The following is an 18,952-nucleotide window of genomic DNA, read 5'->3' as shown; positions in this document are numbered from 1 at the left end:
AGATCTCAACTTTCCTTGAAAAAGTCTAGCTTGGACCTGTCCCCTTCCTATCTCACTTCCTATCGCACTTCCTTATTGGTCTGTGAGACTTCCAGTTCCATGAAAGTGATATTAAGTCAAAAGGTTTATAAAATATTTCAAATGCTCATTAACTCCCTTACAATGGATACTGCTTCTTGATGATTAAAAGTTTTAGTTTTCTGCAGAATCAGTTGGTCCCCTGAGCTTTGGCCCTGATATCCTATTTTAGGGTGGCCCCTTTCCCCTGCAGGGTCCTATGGAACCACTCTTGTATGTGCTTCCACAAACACACAGGCACAGCACCGAAAGTCATTCCTCTCTGCCCTCCTCCTTCTTCCCTTCTCCTTTATCCGAGCTAGAATATGGATGGCTGCTTGAGATTGTACTCTCCCTTGTGATCTTGTAGTGGACGGGAAGTTCAGGGAAACGGAGCTGAGAAAGTTGGAGCTATTTTGAAACATGATGACTGTAAGTGCTTGGGGGAAAAATGTAAAGAAATACTTTGCTGGATAATGTATTCGCAGTATGTTGGATCTGAATTCATTACTGAAAATGTTTAAAAGTATAACACTACTTTAAAGGGCCAACAGGAAGCCCCAGAAGAATATATGGAACCCAGTTCAACTTTTACAGGGTAGGTCAAGATTTCCAAATTTATTCCTCTGCCTCTATCTCAAGTGATCATTACAATTTTCTGCTAAAGGTATCTTTTCTTATTGATCTTCTCATCAGATGCTCAGATTGAATTCCTCAGGTTTGTGACAAATATACTTTGTGCATGCGTGTTACCGCGTTTCCATGGCAACTGTAAGGTTGATGGGTTGTGGGAGATTTGGAGATTGGTATCACAGAGATGTTCTGAGGTGCTCAATAACAGCTGAGTCTTTCCCATTAATCAGTTCCATGGTCTAACCAATTAATGGCACCATAGTAACCTACAAAATATTTGTTCAACAGATATTCTCTTATTCTTACATCACTTCCAACTTTCAATAAAGTCATGATTTGCCTGGTGCTAAATGCTAAGTGCAAACCTATATATGTTTTTCTATATATTTTTTAATTGTTTCTATATATATTTTATATGTCTTTATGTATTATGGTTAGGAGTAAGTAGTACCATTTTTGAAAATCATTTTTATTTTGTTTTAAAGAACATTTGGAATATTGCATGTAAACATTTCATATTTACTCTTTACCAGACAGCAGGTGGCAATTTTGATTCTAGGTTTTAGAAAGCTGTTTTAGCTCTGTGCATAGAAGAAGTTTGGGTTATTAACACACACACAAATACACACACACTGCTAAATGAGTCAGCCGAATGATTCAGAGTAAGGTTACCCTCCCCTTTTTATAGTTCTTATAGTTCCATGTGGTTTTTCATTCTGTAATAACAGTCAACTTGTGCAGAGCTAATGCTGGGCTCTCTTATACAACCCAGCATGCAAGGAACACATTAAAGCATGGAAGAAGTCTCTAATAAATGTTAATGTTAAGTGAAAAAAAAAGGTAAAAATTTACCAAATCCCACTACTGTTTACCACTTCAGCTCTCGCACCTGCATGCCCCTTATGGAGCAAAGCAATTTTTACATTTTCTGCTATGGGTCTGATTATATGGCCATAACTTTGTAATTACTTAAGATAGACATTATCAAGCATCGCACCACCTCAAAAGAGACCCCCAACTCCCAAAGATCAGATCCACCTGATTGCATGTGAGTACAATCATCTCACACATTCTTCACCCCTCCGCTCCACCAATTAATGCATTACTAATTTTTTAGGACAAACAAGGCTTTTTTTGGGTGATTTGATTTTCGATTCAATCCATAGACAAAAATGTAACAAAACTAAATAAAACACAAAAAAATGTCTTTCTGTAGATAACAAGTATAAATGTTATTTTACATTTAGTTCATCCAGTTTATAATGACACTAAAATTATGATTCTGGTGCAAAACTATTTACAAATGAAATAAAGGTGTTTTTTTATTTTGTTATTTTTTTTCATATGACACCAAAAAATAACAAAGTAAATAAAGATAAAAAAATATTAATGGTTAAAAAATCAGCAGAAAAATAATAGCTACAGAAGGGGAGGTAGGAGTTAATTAGGGCTGATTAGAAAGGGGGACATGACTATAACCCTTAAAAACCTTAAGGGTGTGGACAAGGTTCTGGAGGGCAGTGCTTTCGATTTGAATATATGATCAAGAACACAGGGATTTGATAATATGCATAAAAATGCCTTATGTTCTTGTAACAACAGTGTACATTACATCAGGACTCAAAATTTCAGATCCTGAGCTACTAGCAAGGCCTTCGAAGTTACTCGCCACCAGTTGCCCTTCATAACACAAACAAACACACACAGGGCACAACGCGCACACAGCACAACACACATACAGCCACAGCACAACGCACAGGACATTACACATACAGCCACAGCACAACGCACAGAGCATTACACATACACATTTCATCTGAAATACATTTTTAGTATTCGCACATGTCTAATAATATGCGTGTGAGGGGGGGCAGTTTTTACTTTTTTTTAAATAATTTTTTATTATTTTTTTATTTTTATTGTATTATTTATTTATTTACAGTTGGGGGGGGGGCTTCGGGGAAATATTAGGGGTCCAAACAGACCGCTGACATTTCCCTTTTAAAATAGAAAAGAAATTGAGGACACCAAATCCTCAATTTCTATTTTCTACTGCCTCAGCACTCAATGAATGGGAGGCACTCAGTACAGAGGCTTCCCATTCATTCAGACACTGATAGTAAAATATTACTATCAATAGTTTCTGAATGGGGAGGAGCCTCTGTACTGAGTGCTACTCCCCATTGAGGAAATCCAGAATGAACAGGCTGTAATGTAAATCACCGCCTGTTCATTCATAACTGGGGACACATAGCACTATGTGTCCCCAGTTATTTACAAACACTGGAGTGATCAGACGATCGCTCCAGTGTTTGTCCTTCTCACACGGAGGATCGGTAAATATCAATGATATTTACCCATCCCCCGATCTGCCTCGCACAGAGCCGCTGTCATCCTGAAACTGACAGGATGACAGCGGCTCTGATCTCCTCAGGGCGGCTTCTCTCCTCGCGGCTTCTCTCCCGCTCGGCCATCCTGACAGCAGGCAGCGCTCCCTCCTGCGACCCCGGACGGACAGACGAGGGAGCGCTGTCATCATATTGGTGAGGAGGCCCCGAGGAGTGCCTGACTCAATGGCTTCATTTCCACTCGCCCCCACGCAATTTTCACTCGCAATTTGCAAGGGGGCGAGTGGAAATTTTGAGCCCTGCATTACATGACATAAAGTTATGAAAATATAAAACAAGGAAAAGCATCTGTTCTTCTTTGTGTCGCATGCATTCAAACTAAAAGCAGATGCTACTTTCTTTTTTTGCCTTTCCTAATCTCTCTGTTAATGTTTGAGTCGTTTAAGAGTTTATTTGGTAAACAATTGTTCACAGGGTAGGGATATACGCCCTTGCCTTAGATGTGTATTTTGGCCTCTATGTCACTGTATAGCGGATACTTGCACGTGACCTTTTTAGTAGATTGTAATTACCCTCATGTACATTTGATCTTTGGACTGAAAGTTTGTGTGCCATTTGTATTGTGCATAGTCCATCCCAACGTTTTTCAACCTTTTTTACGTTGTGGCACCCTTTACATTTATGCAAAATCTGGAGGCACACCAGTCTAAAATATAAAAACCATAAATGTATAAATATGTAAAAATGATGTGTGGCCATTCCAATTTCCACTTCAGGCATTATCTGAGATAAGGGCCTTCTATGGATTTTTAGGGGGTTCCTCACACAAAAACACAATAAAATGTGGGCTTATCCTCTTCACATCAGAGTCCTCCCTTTACATCATGATTACCTCTTTACATCAGAAACCCCACTTTATATTAAGAGCCCCCTTCCATATCAGGAGCCCTATTTAAACTCAGAGCCCACCTTAACATTAGAAGCCCCCCTTTACATCACAGTCACCCTAATATCAGGACTTCACATCTGGAGCCCTCTTCACATCAGAGACATAATTGAAGAAGCCAGAAGGCACCCTGGTTGAGAAAGGCTGGTCTATGCTTCCTCCGTGTTTCTATAAATAAAGAATTATAAAAAGATTTCTGTTATTTGGTAGTAAAAGATGGTAAGTGCCAAATAACCCCCTTACTTCTTTGAAAGCCCATCTGAAAGTTTGCTAGTTTTTTTCAATCAAAGACGTCATTAAAGGAGAACTATGAGGTGAGTGATTTCCACTCATCCTCATAGTTAGAGCCGGCCTGTGACAAAGAAGCTGTCACAGGTTGGCTCTTTTGATCGGGAAGTGAGCGAACACATACCATCGCTCGCTCACTTCCCGATCATCTACCTGCAGTGAGCGCTGACTGTCAGTCACTGCTCCCTGCAGGGATTCCCCCCCCCCTTCCCTCTCCGATCCTCCAGCGCTGAGTGGAGGAACGGATGGGGGAGGTGGCGGGCTCAGCTGGCTCTGCCTCCAGATAGGCAGAGCCAGCTGTCAATCACGCAGCTGGGTGGATCCAGACAGTATTGTCAGGATCCATCCGGGCTGCGGCGCTCCCAGCATTGCCCACGATATACTGAGCTTTGGGTCACGGGAGGAGGTTAGTATATGTCCTCCCGTTGTCACGCCTGTTGTGGATGGAGGGTTGTGGATCGCAACTGCGGAGGCTTCTCAGTCAGTGAAACCCTGGTTTCACTCTCTTATTAACAGAGAGTTAGGGTTTCTTGCATCACAGCCTTATTTTAAACAAAATGTACGGTTTAGAGTGGGGTTATTACTTCATAAGCCCTACCCCTGAGCACCTATGTAACAGGGAAATACTGGGTAGCAGGTGGGAGAAGGTCACAATAGTATAGCAGTGATCAAGGTTCCAATTAAGTAGCAATCCTAATTGCATAAGTTGGCATCCTATACAGTCTCTACTGATCGTTGTGCAAGTGCACCAAATACTTGCGGTTTTGAGGGTAGCGTGGAGGTGGAGAGCTGTGGGTCCTTAGGGGGTCCGGTTCCAGAAGAATTAGGGCAGCAGTAAGCTGGAGGCATTGAAGGGTCCCAGGAGACAGCAGGCGTTCTGGCTCAATAGTGGAACGCCATGCTGTCTCGTCTGGGCGTCTATGTAGGGCTGCAACTGTTTGGGGAGGAGCCGACGAACAGATCGGCTCACTTCCGCGTTCCAAGGTGGAACGCACCCGGCCTTCGAACCCGGAAGTGACGAGCGTGCGTTCCACCGTGGAACGCAGCGGCGGACTCGAGAAGCGACTGGGTCCCTACCATTAAGGTCTACGGCGGTGGCGTTACACCCGTCACCCTAAAAGAGAACTATGGGGATAAACACTTACTCTGTAGTTCTCTTTTAAACTAATGTTGAAGGTCAAACCCAAAATAATAAAACAGTAGCATCTGTGGAGAGAAAAGTAGGACGAGAATGGAAGGGGAAAGGATTAACTCATCAGGCATGTTAAGACTCCCTGCCAATGATTTGTATACAAGAAAGATAAAGAAAAGCGGGGCTTTAAAAGTGTCCAAACCATACAGAACGTCCATCAAACATACATGGTTTTGTATAAACGTATATTTAATACATAAAGACTTGGTTACAATTAAAATGTAATTGACATGATACAATGTTACATTGAAATCAAGCTACCTCCTTTTGGTGCCCATACATGTGTGCATATACAGTATATAATTCATTAATACAACATGGACTCCTTGAGTCCTGATTTCTGTAATAGTTGTATGATCCACTGTGGCCCCAATCTCCCTGCCAATGATGTTGTTGTGTAGGAAAAAGGCATCATGAGTATCCATAGGGTCCAAACTTCTGTACAGTTGTCCTAGCAAATATTTACTCATGGTGTGAAGTATTTCATTATTTTGAACATCCTGGATATGTTCATGTATGTCAGTTTGAGACAGCCCTATTGGTTGTCTCCATTCCAATGCTTGACATCTTGCCACCCTTAAAACGGACTTTTACACTTAAAAAGCAGATTCTACCAATGCATCCATCTATGTATAATGATTAATAATAACATGGACATGTCAGGTGTAAAATGCTGTGATTATGAAATACTTACACTTGCAGAGCATTCACTTCCTGCTTTAATAGTGCAAATGACTTCAGTTTGCCAAAGCAATGCACACTGGGATTGCATTGTCATCAGCAGAGCATTGCTGGGAAATCTCATCTGTAATCTCAGGAGATCTCAGTGAAAGGCATTTTCCTCCCCTGATATGATGTGCATGGTCACATACCCTGGTTACATGTGCCAGAAATGCAGGAAGTAATAGGAAAGCTAGTAATCTGCCCTTAGTAAACATGGCCACTGTCAGAAGAATGGGAAGGAAAAGAGAAATAAGGAATGCAAAGAATACAAAGCCGGCAATTATGTATAAGTATCTGTTTGTAGATTGTCATTACTAAACATTTCTAAAGATGTGTTTGTTGTTATTTTACAGATATGGGTAAAGGTCTAATTTAGTACATGGTTCTTTATTTTAGCAGAACATTTAGACATGTAGGTAATAGACAAACCCAGAAAGAAGTGGATTGGTTCAAGAGGTACACATTGACTGAGCAATGTTTCAAAAAGGGATCTGACCATTTACAAAAGGGGTGTATAATGGGACATTCCCTGAAAATGTGGTATAGGTTACTTATACTGTATAGTGTATGAGTGCCTTCAGCATGTGGGCAGGTTTCCTGTGTTTATCATATGGGGGAACTCAAGAGTACCGATGGTAGATGATTTTGTATTTGTGCATATGGAGATTTTATTGGCATTATTTCAAATTCCCCCCAATTTTTCTAGGTCAAGTTCTCAAACCCAGGGAGCCTTCCCATGTAAGCATGTATTTATATTTGGGAAATGGATCAATGGTGATAGTGTTAAAGTATCTGTAAATGTCAGATGTTAGGTGTTTGTGGTAGAGGCCTTCCAAGCAATATTCTTCAAACGAGGTTGGTTTAGAAAAGGTCATGTTTTTCTAAATGGAATGGGCATAGTGTTTAATTTGGAGGTAGCTGAATAAGGATTTAGATGATAGATTCAAAGATAGTTGTAGGTCCTGAAAGGTCAAGAGAGACTTATTGCCTATATTAATTTTATCTTTAAATTGGAATATAGAGTTATTTAGTCAGTTGCGTAGCAACCATATTAGACTAGCGGGTAGGGATGGTGTGTAAAGGAAAGCGATCATTGGAGAAGAAGTGGAAAATAGGATGGAATTTTGTGTTACAGTGTAGCTGTATGGCTCTATTGCTAGCCGTGGGGAAGCAGGAGAGTACTGAGTTGGGATGGACTGGAGTAATCCACAGCCATAGATTGATCTCTCACCATCTATTTACAGGGTGAATGATTGACCGTGAGGTTAAATGGTCACAACTGAGCTGCTAATAATTATTTAATAAAGTCAGGTAAATTGAGCCATAAAAGGTTTTAATACGCACAAAACAATATTTGATGTTTTGATTAAGCACTGACACAACATTAGACAGCTAAATACTGCTAGATGCTCCTTATTTCTTTTGTTTCCTGCATTCTAAATGGGACTAATTGTAAAAAATATTACTGTGTTGTTTAAAAAAAAAAAGAACATTCTGAAAGATTGCATTGTGGAAAAAATATGTTGTTCAGAAATAAGAATGGATGATGTCTATTACTTCTCATGAAACTACATTGTATGGCCAAAACTTTGTGGACACCATTACACCTACATAAGCTTACTGGGCATCCCATTCTACAATCATGGGCAATAATATGGAGTTATTCCCACCCCCCGCCTCTACTCTTCTGGAAAGGCTCTTGCAATTTGTCTGGTAACTTGTGCTCATTTAGCCAGAAGAACATTTGTGAGGCCAGTTACTAAAGTTGAACAATGAGACCTGGCTTGCCATTGGTATTTCAATTTATTAAATAGGTGTCCAATGGGGTTGAGGTCAGGGCTCTTTGGGAGGCACTTGAGTTCCTGCACACCAAACTCATCAAACCATGTCTTTATGGAGCTGGCCATGTGCACAGTCATGCTGGACTGTAGAAAAGTGCTAACCTCAAACTCTTGCCACAAGGTTGGAAGTGCACATTTGTCTAAAATGTCTTCGTATACTGTTGCATTAACAGTACCCTTCCCTGAAAACATGTGTACCCAATGATTTGGAGGTGTGTCCACATACTTTGGGCCATATGGTAGGTGCAATAGTCAGGTATCTACATGCTTTTGGCCATATAATAGGTGCGATAGTCAGACAGTCACATTTGTTTGGCCATATAGTAGGTGCGGTAATCAGATGTCCACATTTGTTTGGCCATATAGTAGGTGCGATAGTCCAGTGTCCACAAACTTTCATAGAGTGTAAATGGTGTTTTAGAATGAAATACAAAAATAAAATAAAAATCTAAAATACAAATTTTTGATAAATAACCACTCAAAAAAAAAAGCATTATGCATAATCCCACTTGTGGTTGATGCTTAGCAGTCGTATAATGGAATCCAAGTTAATATCCTTTGTCAGCATTGCAAAAGGTGTGAAATGTAAAGATTTGTTGGTCTGTTGACTTCCCAGTAGACTATGTTGTTTTATGTCTGAGATGATTTATTTGATTTTTGTGGGGGGGGTTTTGGCAATCCTAATGAAAAACATATTTACCCTTATGTAAAACTGAACAGTAAAGTAATACACTTGTCGACTTTTGTTCAAGTTTAGAATAGAGGTTATCTAGGGCCCCTTAAACGAAAACTGCAATATATTTACAGAAAAAAGGTAAAAATCAGAGATTTATTTTCAAAAAAATATTTTGTGATACATATTGCTTCGTCAAACAGAATGCCATTTATTATTGTTGTACATCTATGGGCTCTGCTCACCAGAACCATCTGTGCTCAGCCTCAGCTGCTCCAGAGGAACCAGAGAGAGTGAGGAAGTGGTGTCACTTCTTCGTTCTTAGAGCTCGTTGCTGGAGCGGCTGAGTGACTTTTTCTGGAATTGCTTCTTTGATCATTTCTGTTGCAAAAAGCACTCATTCCTTATGATATTGTACCATGTGTACAAAGCTATAGACAAGGCAATTTGCTGACTATTAAGTCAGTTCACACCACTACATTGCGGTGGTGTGCGCTGAAAAAAAAGCATGACATGCAGTACTTTTTTTGTTCACTGAATCACACGGCATCGCAATGTCCTGGGGGGAATAGAACTGAATGAAATGTCACTTACTAATATTTAAATAAATTTCAAGCAAAAAAAAAATTGTACCGCTTTCTAACTGCTTGCACCAGCGAATTCTGCTGGTGTGTACAGACCAGGGACGTGCGGTCAGGGGAGGCAGGGGAGGCAGAGCCTCACCTAGCATTATGAAGAAAAAAGGTGTCAGCTTCAAGTCTGAAGCTGACAGCTTTTTCTCCATTCAGAGCAGCTTGTTACAGGTTACACAGCAGGGAAAGCCTCCCCGCAGTGTAACCTGTCATGGATGGAGCGCTGCCTGTTAATTACAGGCGGCGATGCATCCGGCTTTTGACTGCTTGTGAAACCTAACTTGGTGAAGCAAGAGCTGTCACAGCCTCTACTCTGTGTTAGAGATGTGAGCTCTGTGGATGGCTTGGACCAATGGCAAAGCGCCGTTGGTCCAAGCTGTCCAATCAAAAAAAAGATAAACTTCTTTTTTTTTGCAGCGAGGCTTCCCTTCAAAAATGGGCTTTCTTTTGAATACCTTTTGTGGGCTTCATGATTTTTATTTTATGTCGATAGGGCATTCTTTTAAGTTTTGGGTGCTAAAAGCGCAACATTCACTTGTTACTGACCATCTGTTCTTGGAGCTGCCTTTTGCTTACAGCACTTCAAAATAAAAGTTACACTGGTTGGTCCCAATATTACTGATATTACTGATTAAAACGGACCTGCTACTTGCCAGTTTTACACTGCTGTGTCCTCTGCAGTAACTTAATTTTTGTAATAAAGCATCAGCCTGTACTCTTTGTTGCTAGGGAAGTTGGGCCTAGCCTTGCTCATTAACATTGCCCTGCTGCTGGCCAATTTTACAGTGCTGTAGCAGACTGTTACTTAGAGAAAGGGGTCCTGTGAGGCCCCAAATCATAGGTGCAAGAACATGTTGTTGCCACTTTTTCCTGGTTGCTTGTCCTGTTGAGCCTCAATAAACAACTGAGGCTCACTATGGAGGGGCTAGCTTTTATTATTTTATGAGCTATAATCCGGTATCACTGGTAACCGTGTACATTCAAGGTCAGGTGCTCAGTGAATTTGTCTATAGTTTGGATCACATCACAGGCTGAGCAGGATTACAACCAGTTCCCATATACTGTATATAAACTTCAGTTGTGTATTTAGCTGCTTGACTAGAGTTTAGCTGTAAAGTAATCCTGTTGCGATAGAAATATGAAGAATACCTGTCTCCTTTTGAGAATACTAGTTACCTGTCTGTCATGCTGACCCTCAGTGAACATTGATGCACATAAGGGCTTCTTACTTTTCTGTGACGTTTCTGATCTGTAGATTTTTCCAGACCAGGTACTGAAACCATAGGGGCATAGCTCCAAAACCAGGCAGCCATCCTTTTCAGTGCGGGTTCAGCAATGGCATCCTGTATTTATAGAATATTTTGCATTTGCATATTTAGTAATTGGTTTAGTTTTTTCAACCAATTCCCTTAAAAATGCAAACGTTTTAATTTTTTGTTATTTTGCCAACATTGTTATAAATAGCCTCATTTGTAATGAAGGTGACAGTGTGAACGCGTGGAGCGGTGACGCACGTACTGTCTCATGAGATCTCCTGCAAACCTTTTCTGTGCCGCCCGACCTCAATCTGAGCAATTTCAGGTGTGAAAAGAGCTTTGATAATCAGTTTCTAACAATAAGCAACACTTTCTATTTCTATTCCAATGAAGATTTAGCCTTACTACAAACAAATGGTAATAGGAATAAACTCTGAATACAAACCACAACTAAAATCTTCATATAAAGTGCACCTAGCATCAGATTAATTTTGAAGCCCAAAGTCCAATTTAAAAAAAGATCAGAATAAAATATATATTGCTCATCACATTTAAAAAATAAAGACATCAGCTCTGGTGCAGACTCAGCGAAGGTCCTCTGGTCCTTATCTGGGTTTAATGATACCTAGAGTAATTTACGACTTGAGTACCAGCCACCAGGATAAGGGTTTGTCCCAGCTCTGTTTTTAAATGGTGGCTAGTCTCAGTGGCTTCTGCAGGCCCCCACCGGCATGAAGGTCGCTTCTATAGTGATCTGTTGCTGGCTGATAGCAACCAGCAATAAGTCACTATTAGAAGTGATCTGCTGCTGCACAGCTGTAATAGGGTTCTGGATAAGGTCTCCAAAGACCAGATCCAGACCCCCTCTCCCTTAAAACAAAACATTTTAAAAGTAGAAAAAAAAAGTGTAAATAAATAGGGAAATAAATATATACTGTATGTATGTATGTGTATATATATATGTATATATACATACATATGTAATATATCCTAAAAAATAAATAAAAATACCCAGATTAACTACAATAATGACGTCAGATGATCTGGATGACATTTCCATCACATTCTCATGTAAGTGAGCACAATATCATTCACATTTTTAGCAATGGCAAACCTGTGAAAAAGTCGTCATCGTGCTAATTTGTGCCCCATCAAGCAGACTTAATCTTTTCTCAATGGTGCACTAATAATTTATGGAAACTGTTTTTGTTTTTTCCTGTACGTGCATCACACTGTAGCGTCAAAAGGGAATAAAGCTCTCCTAAAGTAAGACGCCTACGTCCACTTTTAGCTTTTCCATTCTGCTTCATTACATATGTCACCCTAATGTGATATCATCTTGATCGGTGGACTTTGCTGATTATATTTTGGGATATATGGGAGGGTGCAAATTCCGTAAACGCTGCACTGGGAAAAATTACAGTAAAATGCATTTTTTTGTCAAAAAATGTTTTACTATTTATTCTCAATAGAAACCAATCAAATAAAATAACATTTGCTATGCCGAAAAAATGATGTACAGTTGAAACTCGAATAATTAGAATATCGTGCAAAGTTCATTTATTTCACTAATGCAACTTAAAAGGTGAAACTAATATATGAGAGAGACTCATTACATGCAAAGCAAGATAATTGAAGCCGTGATTTGTCATAATTGTGATGATTATGGCTTACAGCTCATGAAAACCCCAAGAACCCCAAATCCCCAACCTCAAAAAAGTAGATTATTACATGCAATCAATAAAACAAGGATTGTACATAGAACAATATCGGATCTCTGAAAAGTACAAGCATGCATATGTACTCAGTACTTGGTTTGGGCCCCTTTTACAGCACTTACTGCAATTACTTTTGCACGATATTCTAATTATTCGAGTTTCACCTGTATAGTACACTAGGGTAGACTGCAAAACCTAAACGTTATAACAAAAAAAAGTTATATTTTTGTTGGTGCTGATGAAGAATAAATAACTGATGTCCTAAAATACTTATTTTTCTGGGAACAAATGCTGCTCTAGACCCTCTTCATCAGGGCTTGGTATACTGTGTGTAATGACAAGATCATCTAACTGATAAGTTAGTTGTAAATTTCTATTGAAAAGACTCTGGCAGCGAGTCTATTAACCACTGGCTGCCAATAGATATTCTAAACGAACCTTTTTCAGAATAAGTTCTTCACTTGCCTAATCTTGTTATTACACACAGTATACCAAGCCCCCAAAGAAGGGGGTGCAGCCTGGCACCCAAAACGCGCTGGCTTTTGGTTTCTTGGGTTACAACCCGTCGTACTCTGTATTTTAAGGTGTGACACTTTTATTCACTCCTTAACCCCTGGATTGTTTCCGAGATATCCTAGTTGACCATCCTGAGTCTAAGAGCAGCTAAGTCTGAATTATTGTATTCCTTTAAAGCTGAACTCCAGCTTTACCTTTTTTCCCCACACTTGAGTCCTCTCCTATGTTGAAACTGAATACTCTCATTTCCCTTTGACTATTCTACATTTCCCTGTGAACTTGCATCTCCACAATATAACCCTCTGAAGTTGCAGCAATTCGAGCCACCTTCATTTCCTGCCCGAATGACCTCCATCATTCATTGATCACTTCTCCCCCTGATCTGTACAGTCAATACCCCCCTTTCACAGCTATTTTGTTGTCAGAGCTATGTTGCAGTTTAGAAACATTGAGCAGCTCTACCCTCTTGTCTCCAATGCTGCTGCTTGAACCTCAGTGCCTGGTAAAGCTTCCGCCAAAGCCTTCACTGAGCGATAGGTAAAAAAACGGCACTAGCAAGGGGGTCCGTCCATCCAGTACTTTATTTGTAAAGTACTGGATGGACGGACCCCCTTGCGAGTGCCAGTTTTTTACCTATCCATCAATAATGTTGTCCCCAAGATTTATGTAAAAGAACACATCCCCGGCATCCCTTCAGACGTGCCTGCAACCAGTCAGTGGAGCACACAGCTAAAATCTGCAGCACCTAGTGGACAGAAGGAAGAAGCACATCTAAAGGGATCCTGGGGATGTGTTCTTTCATATCAATCTTTTCAAACAGATCCAAGGCAGAAAGCTGTGCCATTTACAGAAGCCTGCCACCAAAGGGCAGTAGGCAGACCTTTTTCAATCCCATCATTTTGCTTTTCAAGAAATACCTGTTTTGAGACTCAGGTAGGTCACCTGAGTCTCAAAACAGGTATTTCTTGAAAAGTAAAATGATGGGATTGAAAAATTTTAGGATACAGGGATGGTATTCTCTGTGTACACTGCACTTCGACTTTAAAGTAGAACTCCAGGAACTACAAAACTAACCCTTGCAGTGGGGTTACCCCCACCATGCAAGGGTTAAGTGCTCATTTTGGTCTATAGGGTCAAATAAAGCAGATATACTCACCTGATCCTCAGTCCTGCCAAACTACTAGAGTGGTCCACACAGCCTTTCCTCGCCTGGACTCCGGTGGTCTAAGGAACTCTAACGTCATCACGTATAATGTAGGTTCATCATGTCCAATGCAGGTAATGCAGCTGGAGTGGAGGGGGGAGAGAGGTGAGCGCTGCCCACTGCGAAGAAAACATAAGCACGTAAAAGTGTGGCTTTAGACTCAAGATGGCCAACTAGGATATCTCGGAAAAAAAGCCAGAGATTGAAGAGTGAATAAAAGTTCTACACCTTAAAAACCAGAATCCAAAGAGTTGCTACACCTTAAAATACAGAGTCCAAAGGAATGCTACACCTTAAAATACAGTGTCTGAAGGGTCTGAAGAGCCAGGCTGCACCCCCTTCATTGGGTGTTTTACAGGTTTTATAGAATCCCAGACTACTTTAATGAAAGACTTGACTCCATGAACTCTGTGTAGCTTGAGATCATTGCCTCTGGGCCTAACGAAATAATAAAGCAAGGACGAAGATAACAGTAGAGCGTGCTCTTTCGAGAACAAGTCAGGAATGGCATATTGACAGGTTCCTTGTAACCGCTCAGCGATTCTTAGGGACATGCTGTGACAGTAAGACTTTGAGGCATGTTGAATGTTGATGGCTAATCCTGTTTGTGTTTTGACTCCTTCAGCTGGATGCGGTCCTCACCTCTGCTCACGCTACTCAGCCTGTTCACCCTCTGCCACTCACAGGTAAGGTCACCCCTGTTATGGAAATTCGCTTGGTTCAACGCACAAATCCATGTCGCATTAAGCTGCGCCAAACGCAAAGAATTTCCCCCGTTGTACTACGCTCTTTTGTGCAAGGACTGGAAGTATCCCCTTCAGAGTCATGTAGAGTCAGGAGACAGATGCTGCTTGCTTGATAATCCCATGCTTAGAGACCTGAGCACAGGTATGTTTATTGTTTTATACCTGCCCAACAGGAAGTGATGTCAGACAGGAAGGGGTGTCTCAAACAGCGAGACAGGAAGGGGTGTCTCAAACAGCGAGACAGGAAGTGATGGCAAACCAACAGATTATTTCAACAACCAGCAAACCAGGAAGTGGGACAGACAGGAAGTGAACAGGAGCCAGCTAACAAAACACATTAGTAGAACAATCACATGTAGTAGAATAATCTATCACCACCGGAGTGACTTTATACAGCATTGTTCAGTGATCAATGCCACATAACGTTACTATGATTCTCATGCGTGCTTATTTTCAGGCAACGTCATTATCTCCAGCGGGTTGATCAGACTCACTAGGGACAATAAACGCACGTTCCTTTCATATACTGCGTTCCAAACAAATGTATCCACGCAAGCCAATAAATCCATGCATTGCACGGGGGGCCCCAGCCGGCGTCCATACATTCGCCAAGAAGACACTGCTCCGCCGCGCGTAAGATATCTACTCCAATGGTTTAACCCCCCAGTGTCTATTTAAACCGAGACACTGAGAGACTAATGACAAAACATTACAATACACTAAAAACACATCCTAATAAAATTTCCACAACACCCCGCACTTAGATATCAGTCGCCCTGGCATTGCATTGATTTCCCTGGGGCCCTTCAGGATAATATCTCCAATTATTAGACCCGGGGGGGCTGGCTCTTAGAGCTTTTCATAGCTGATGCTCTTTATACGAGTAATCGGCTCCTGAGTCTCTCTTTTCTCTTTTTCTTTCTGTAGCCGCAGCTGTCTCTATGTTCTCATGAAATGCATACAATTTATTTTACAATTCCATGATGCACAATTTCATTAAACATCAGAACTGTGTTTTTTTTTTAAATTTTTGGCTCAACCATTGTCATCAAATACCTCGACTGATTTCCCAGCTGAGCCCAAACTACTTACAGCGGGCGTTTGCTATGGCAGGCTTTGTGTTGTGTATGTAAGTAAGAGTCACCCCCTTGTCCCCGTTTCTCTACACTGTAGGTCTAAGTTCTCGCCTGACATCAAGAGGGTTAGAATGCTTTAATCTTTTGATATAGATTTTCTGAAGACTTCTATGAATCTGCTGCTAGCAGATGACCGAGCAAGTGTAGCGGGTCATGAAGACCTTAAAGTGATACTAAAGTCAAAAGATTTTAAATTTTTACTGATGAAATCACTTACAATGGATGCTGTTCTTTGATGTGTAAAAGTTTTAGCATCCTGCAGAATCAGCTGGTCCCCTGAGCACTGGCCCTGATATCCTGTTTTAGGGAGGCTCCTTTGCCTTGCAGGGTCCTATGGAGTCACCCTTGTGTGTGCTAGTAAGTTGTGTGTGTCTCCACAAACACACAGGCACAGCAAGACTAGCCATTCCCTGCACTCTGCTCTCCGCTCCTCCCGTCTTACTTCTCCATTATAGTAGATGGATGGCTGCCGTAGACTGTCCCTTGTGATCTTGTACTGGACAGGAAGTTCAGGGATGCCTGCTGAGAGAGTTGGAGCTTTTCTGGAGAAACGGTGACTGTAAACGCTTGGTTAAAATTAGGGATGCACCGAAATTTTGGCCGAAAATAGCACTTTTGGCCGAAATTGCGGTGCATTCCTGCTTTCTCTCCTCCCCGCTGTGCGCTGTTCTGGAAAACATACAATCTCCACAAGTTATGAATGAACAGGAACACTCAGTACAGACTTTCCTCGTTTTTCGACTTACCTGCTTTGCGACCACTCGCACTTACGACCGGCCTCCGATCGACCTCCGACCTTGCGCGTCAGTGCAACGTGTCGCCGGCGGAAGTGATGTCCTCCGTTCTTCACTGCGGGTCCCAGTAAGTATTTTATTGCCCGATGAACGGTACACTGTATGGTACTGTACATCTGCAACACTATACAGTACTATACTAATGCAGTACAGTACTGTATAGAGTTCCTCACTTAACGACCAATTCGTTTAACGACCTGGTCGTAGGAACGGAACTCGGTCGTTAGGTGAGGAATACCTGTATAGAGGATTCCTGTTCATTGATAACTGGGGTTGCAGAATCAGTTTCGGCTTTGGCCTGACATTTTTTAATTTTTGGTTTTTGTTTCGGTTTTGAAAATTTCATTTCAGCGCTCCTCTAGTAATAATGTAAAAAAAAACTTTGCTGGGTAATGAATATATTTTTTTCATCTGGATTCATTACTGAGAGTTAAAAATGTATTTAAAGCCCATCTAACCACAAAAGATAAGGTAATATACTGCAGCTTACCCACTCCTATATGTGGCGGCTGCATTTGTTTTCACCACACCGTGGGTTCATCTCAAGGTGCCAAGTGCATTATGCATTTGGTCCCCTGGCAGATAAAATAAAATGTTATTGCGAGATTTCTTTTTTATGGCACTTGGTCAGACATTTTTTTATATGTGCATTTTAGATAAGCTTCCACGCACCCCATAGAATTAATCTGAATTATTAGATAGATATTGCAGCTCATCCAACTAAATATACTGCATGCACCAATTCTCCTAACACTGTGAATAACTTCTATACATTATTACTGCCTTTTCACTTGAATCGAGTTTTCCTGCGCTGAAAATGCAGCCTGGTGGGAATAAGTCCTAAGATGAATTTGATTGGTAGCCTTGGCCTAAAGCCCATCATTGTTCATTACGTTATTTTATCAAGCTATGCGCATTCTAAAATCATTGCCATCCATGTGCAATAATTCGCTGTGTGCTTCACATGATGTTACAAGTCTTCTCCGGCAAAATATTCCAGTAGGCAGTCTCATGAAAAGCTGATCTCATGTGCGCTGGCTGAATACTTGACATGTAGTATTGATTAAAACACAAATCGGGCTGCTTGGGTGAAGAGGACAGCGCTATCTTGTCGTGTTTTTGTTTCATCAATTCCATCCCACTTAAGTTTATAACATATTTCCAAGATGGATTGAAAAATAGATACAAGCTCAAACCAAGCATGTGGCTGTCAGGGAGGATGTATACACAGAAGTAAATAGAAAATATGTATTAGAAAAAAAAAAAAGATAGATAGATAGATAGATAGATAGATAGATAGATAGATAGATAGATAGATAGATAGATAGTAACTAAAGAGGACCTCGCAGAGCGAAACAATGCTTTAAATTCAGTGGTAATTTCTATGCCTGGGGGTGTTTTGTCTTGGGTTAAAAAATTGATGGATGAAGATAATATTTCAGGCTCAAATGACCTTGGGCAATATAACATTTGTGCTGTCACAGCAGCCTGTATCTGTCTTGTTTATTGTATTTGGTATATCCCTCTGTTCCCACCCCCCTCCCGTTGCTAGTTGGTACAGTCTCTAGCTAGACACTCCCCGACTCCTTCTGCTGCTCAGTTTTTATTTTCACTTTCCAGGCAGAGACAGAGCTTAAGAAAGTAATTGTCTTCTTACACTTCAACAGATTGGAAAATCATCCTCTGTCCTGCACTTGTTAAAGTGACATTAAACCCTCAGATTTTTTAACATAAAACAATACTGTAATGTGTGCCTTACTGTAATCCATGGTTGTTTCCCTTCTCTTTGTTGCTCTTCCTTTTAAATCTGTATCTGTTCTCATGCTGGGCAGAACTTCTGTTTTGCAGCAGACTGCCTTGTCTCTGAAATGGATACATGGTGTCTGTGTGTAGGTTTGCAACCTAATCCAGCACTACAGGAAGAGGCACTCAGCTGCAAAGGGAAGTTCTCCCCCAGCATGAGAAGACATGAGGATTTAAAAGGAAGAGGAGCAAAGAGAAGGGAAACAACCATGGATTACAGTAAGGCGCACATTACAGTATTGGTTTATGTTAAAAAATCTGAGGGTTTAATGTCACTTTAAGAGTTAAGCTGCCTGTGGATTCTGCCATACTGTTCGCACAGATTGGGTCTAAGGAGGCATGTTATTGCATGTATTATGGCATTTGAAATGGAATAACTTATAATAGTGAACAGTATTACAATATATACATAATATTATATATACTTTTTAGAAAACTAAAGGTTA

At 40.8% G+C, this 18,952-nt stretch overlaps 1 protein-coding gene across 1 annotated transcript in view; it reads left to right on the top strand.

Moving 5' to 3' along the window:
* Positions 1 to 14,655: 14,655 nt before the first annotated feature.
* LOC108791094 (glucagon receptor-like) overlaps positions 14,656 to 18,952 on the top strand; it is a 48,035-nt gene continuing 43,738 nt past the window's right edge. Inside the window, exon 1 of the mRNA XM_018561481.1 lies at positions 14,656 to 14,713. Coding sequence (XP_018416983.1) covers positions 14,657 to 14,713 — 57 coding nt within the window. The 5' untranslated portion in view covers position 14,656. The remainder of the gene's footprint in view (positions 14,714 to 18,952) is intronic.

This window comes from Nanorana parkeri, unplaced genomic scaffold, assembly GCF_000935625.1.
Source record: "Nanorana parkeri isolate BGI_ZX_2015 unplaced genomic scaffold, ASM93562v1 scaffold19, whole genome shotgun sequence".
Classification (NCBI taxonomy): domain Eukaryota; kingdom Metazoa; phylum Chordata; class Amphibia; order Anura; family Dicroglossidae; genus Nanorana; species Nanorana parkeri.
The sequence above is the reverse complement of the archived record's forward strand: the minus strand, read 5'-3'. Positions and strand labels throughout refer to the sequence as shown.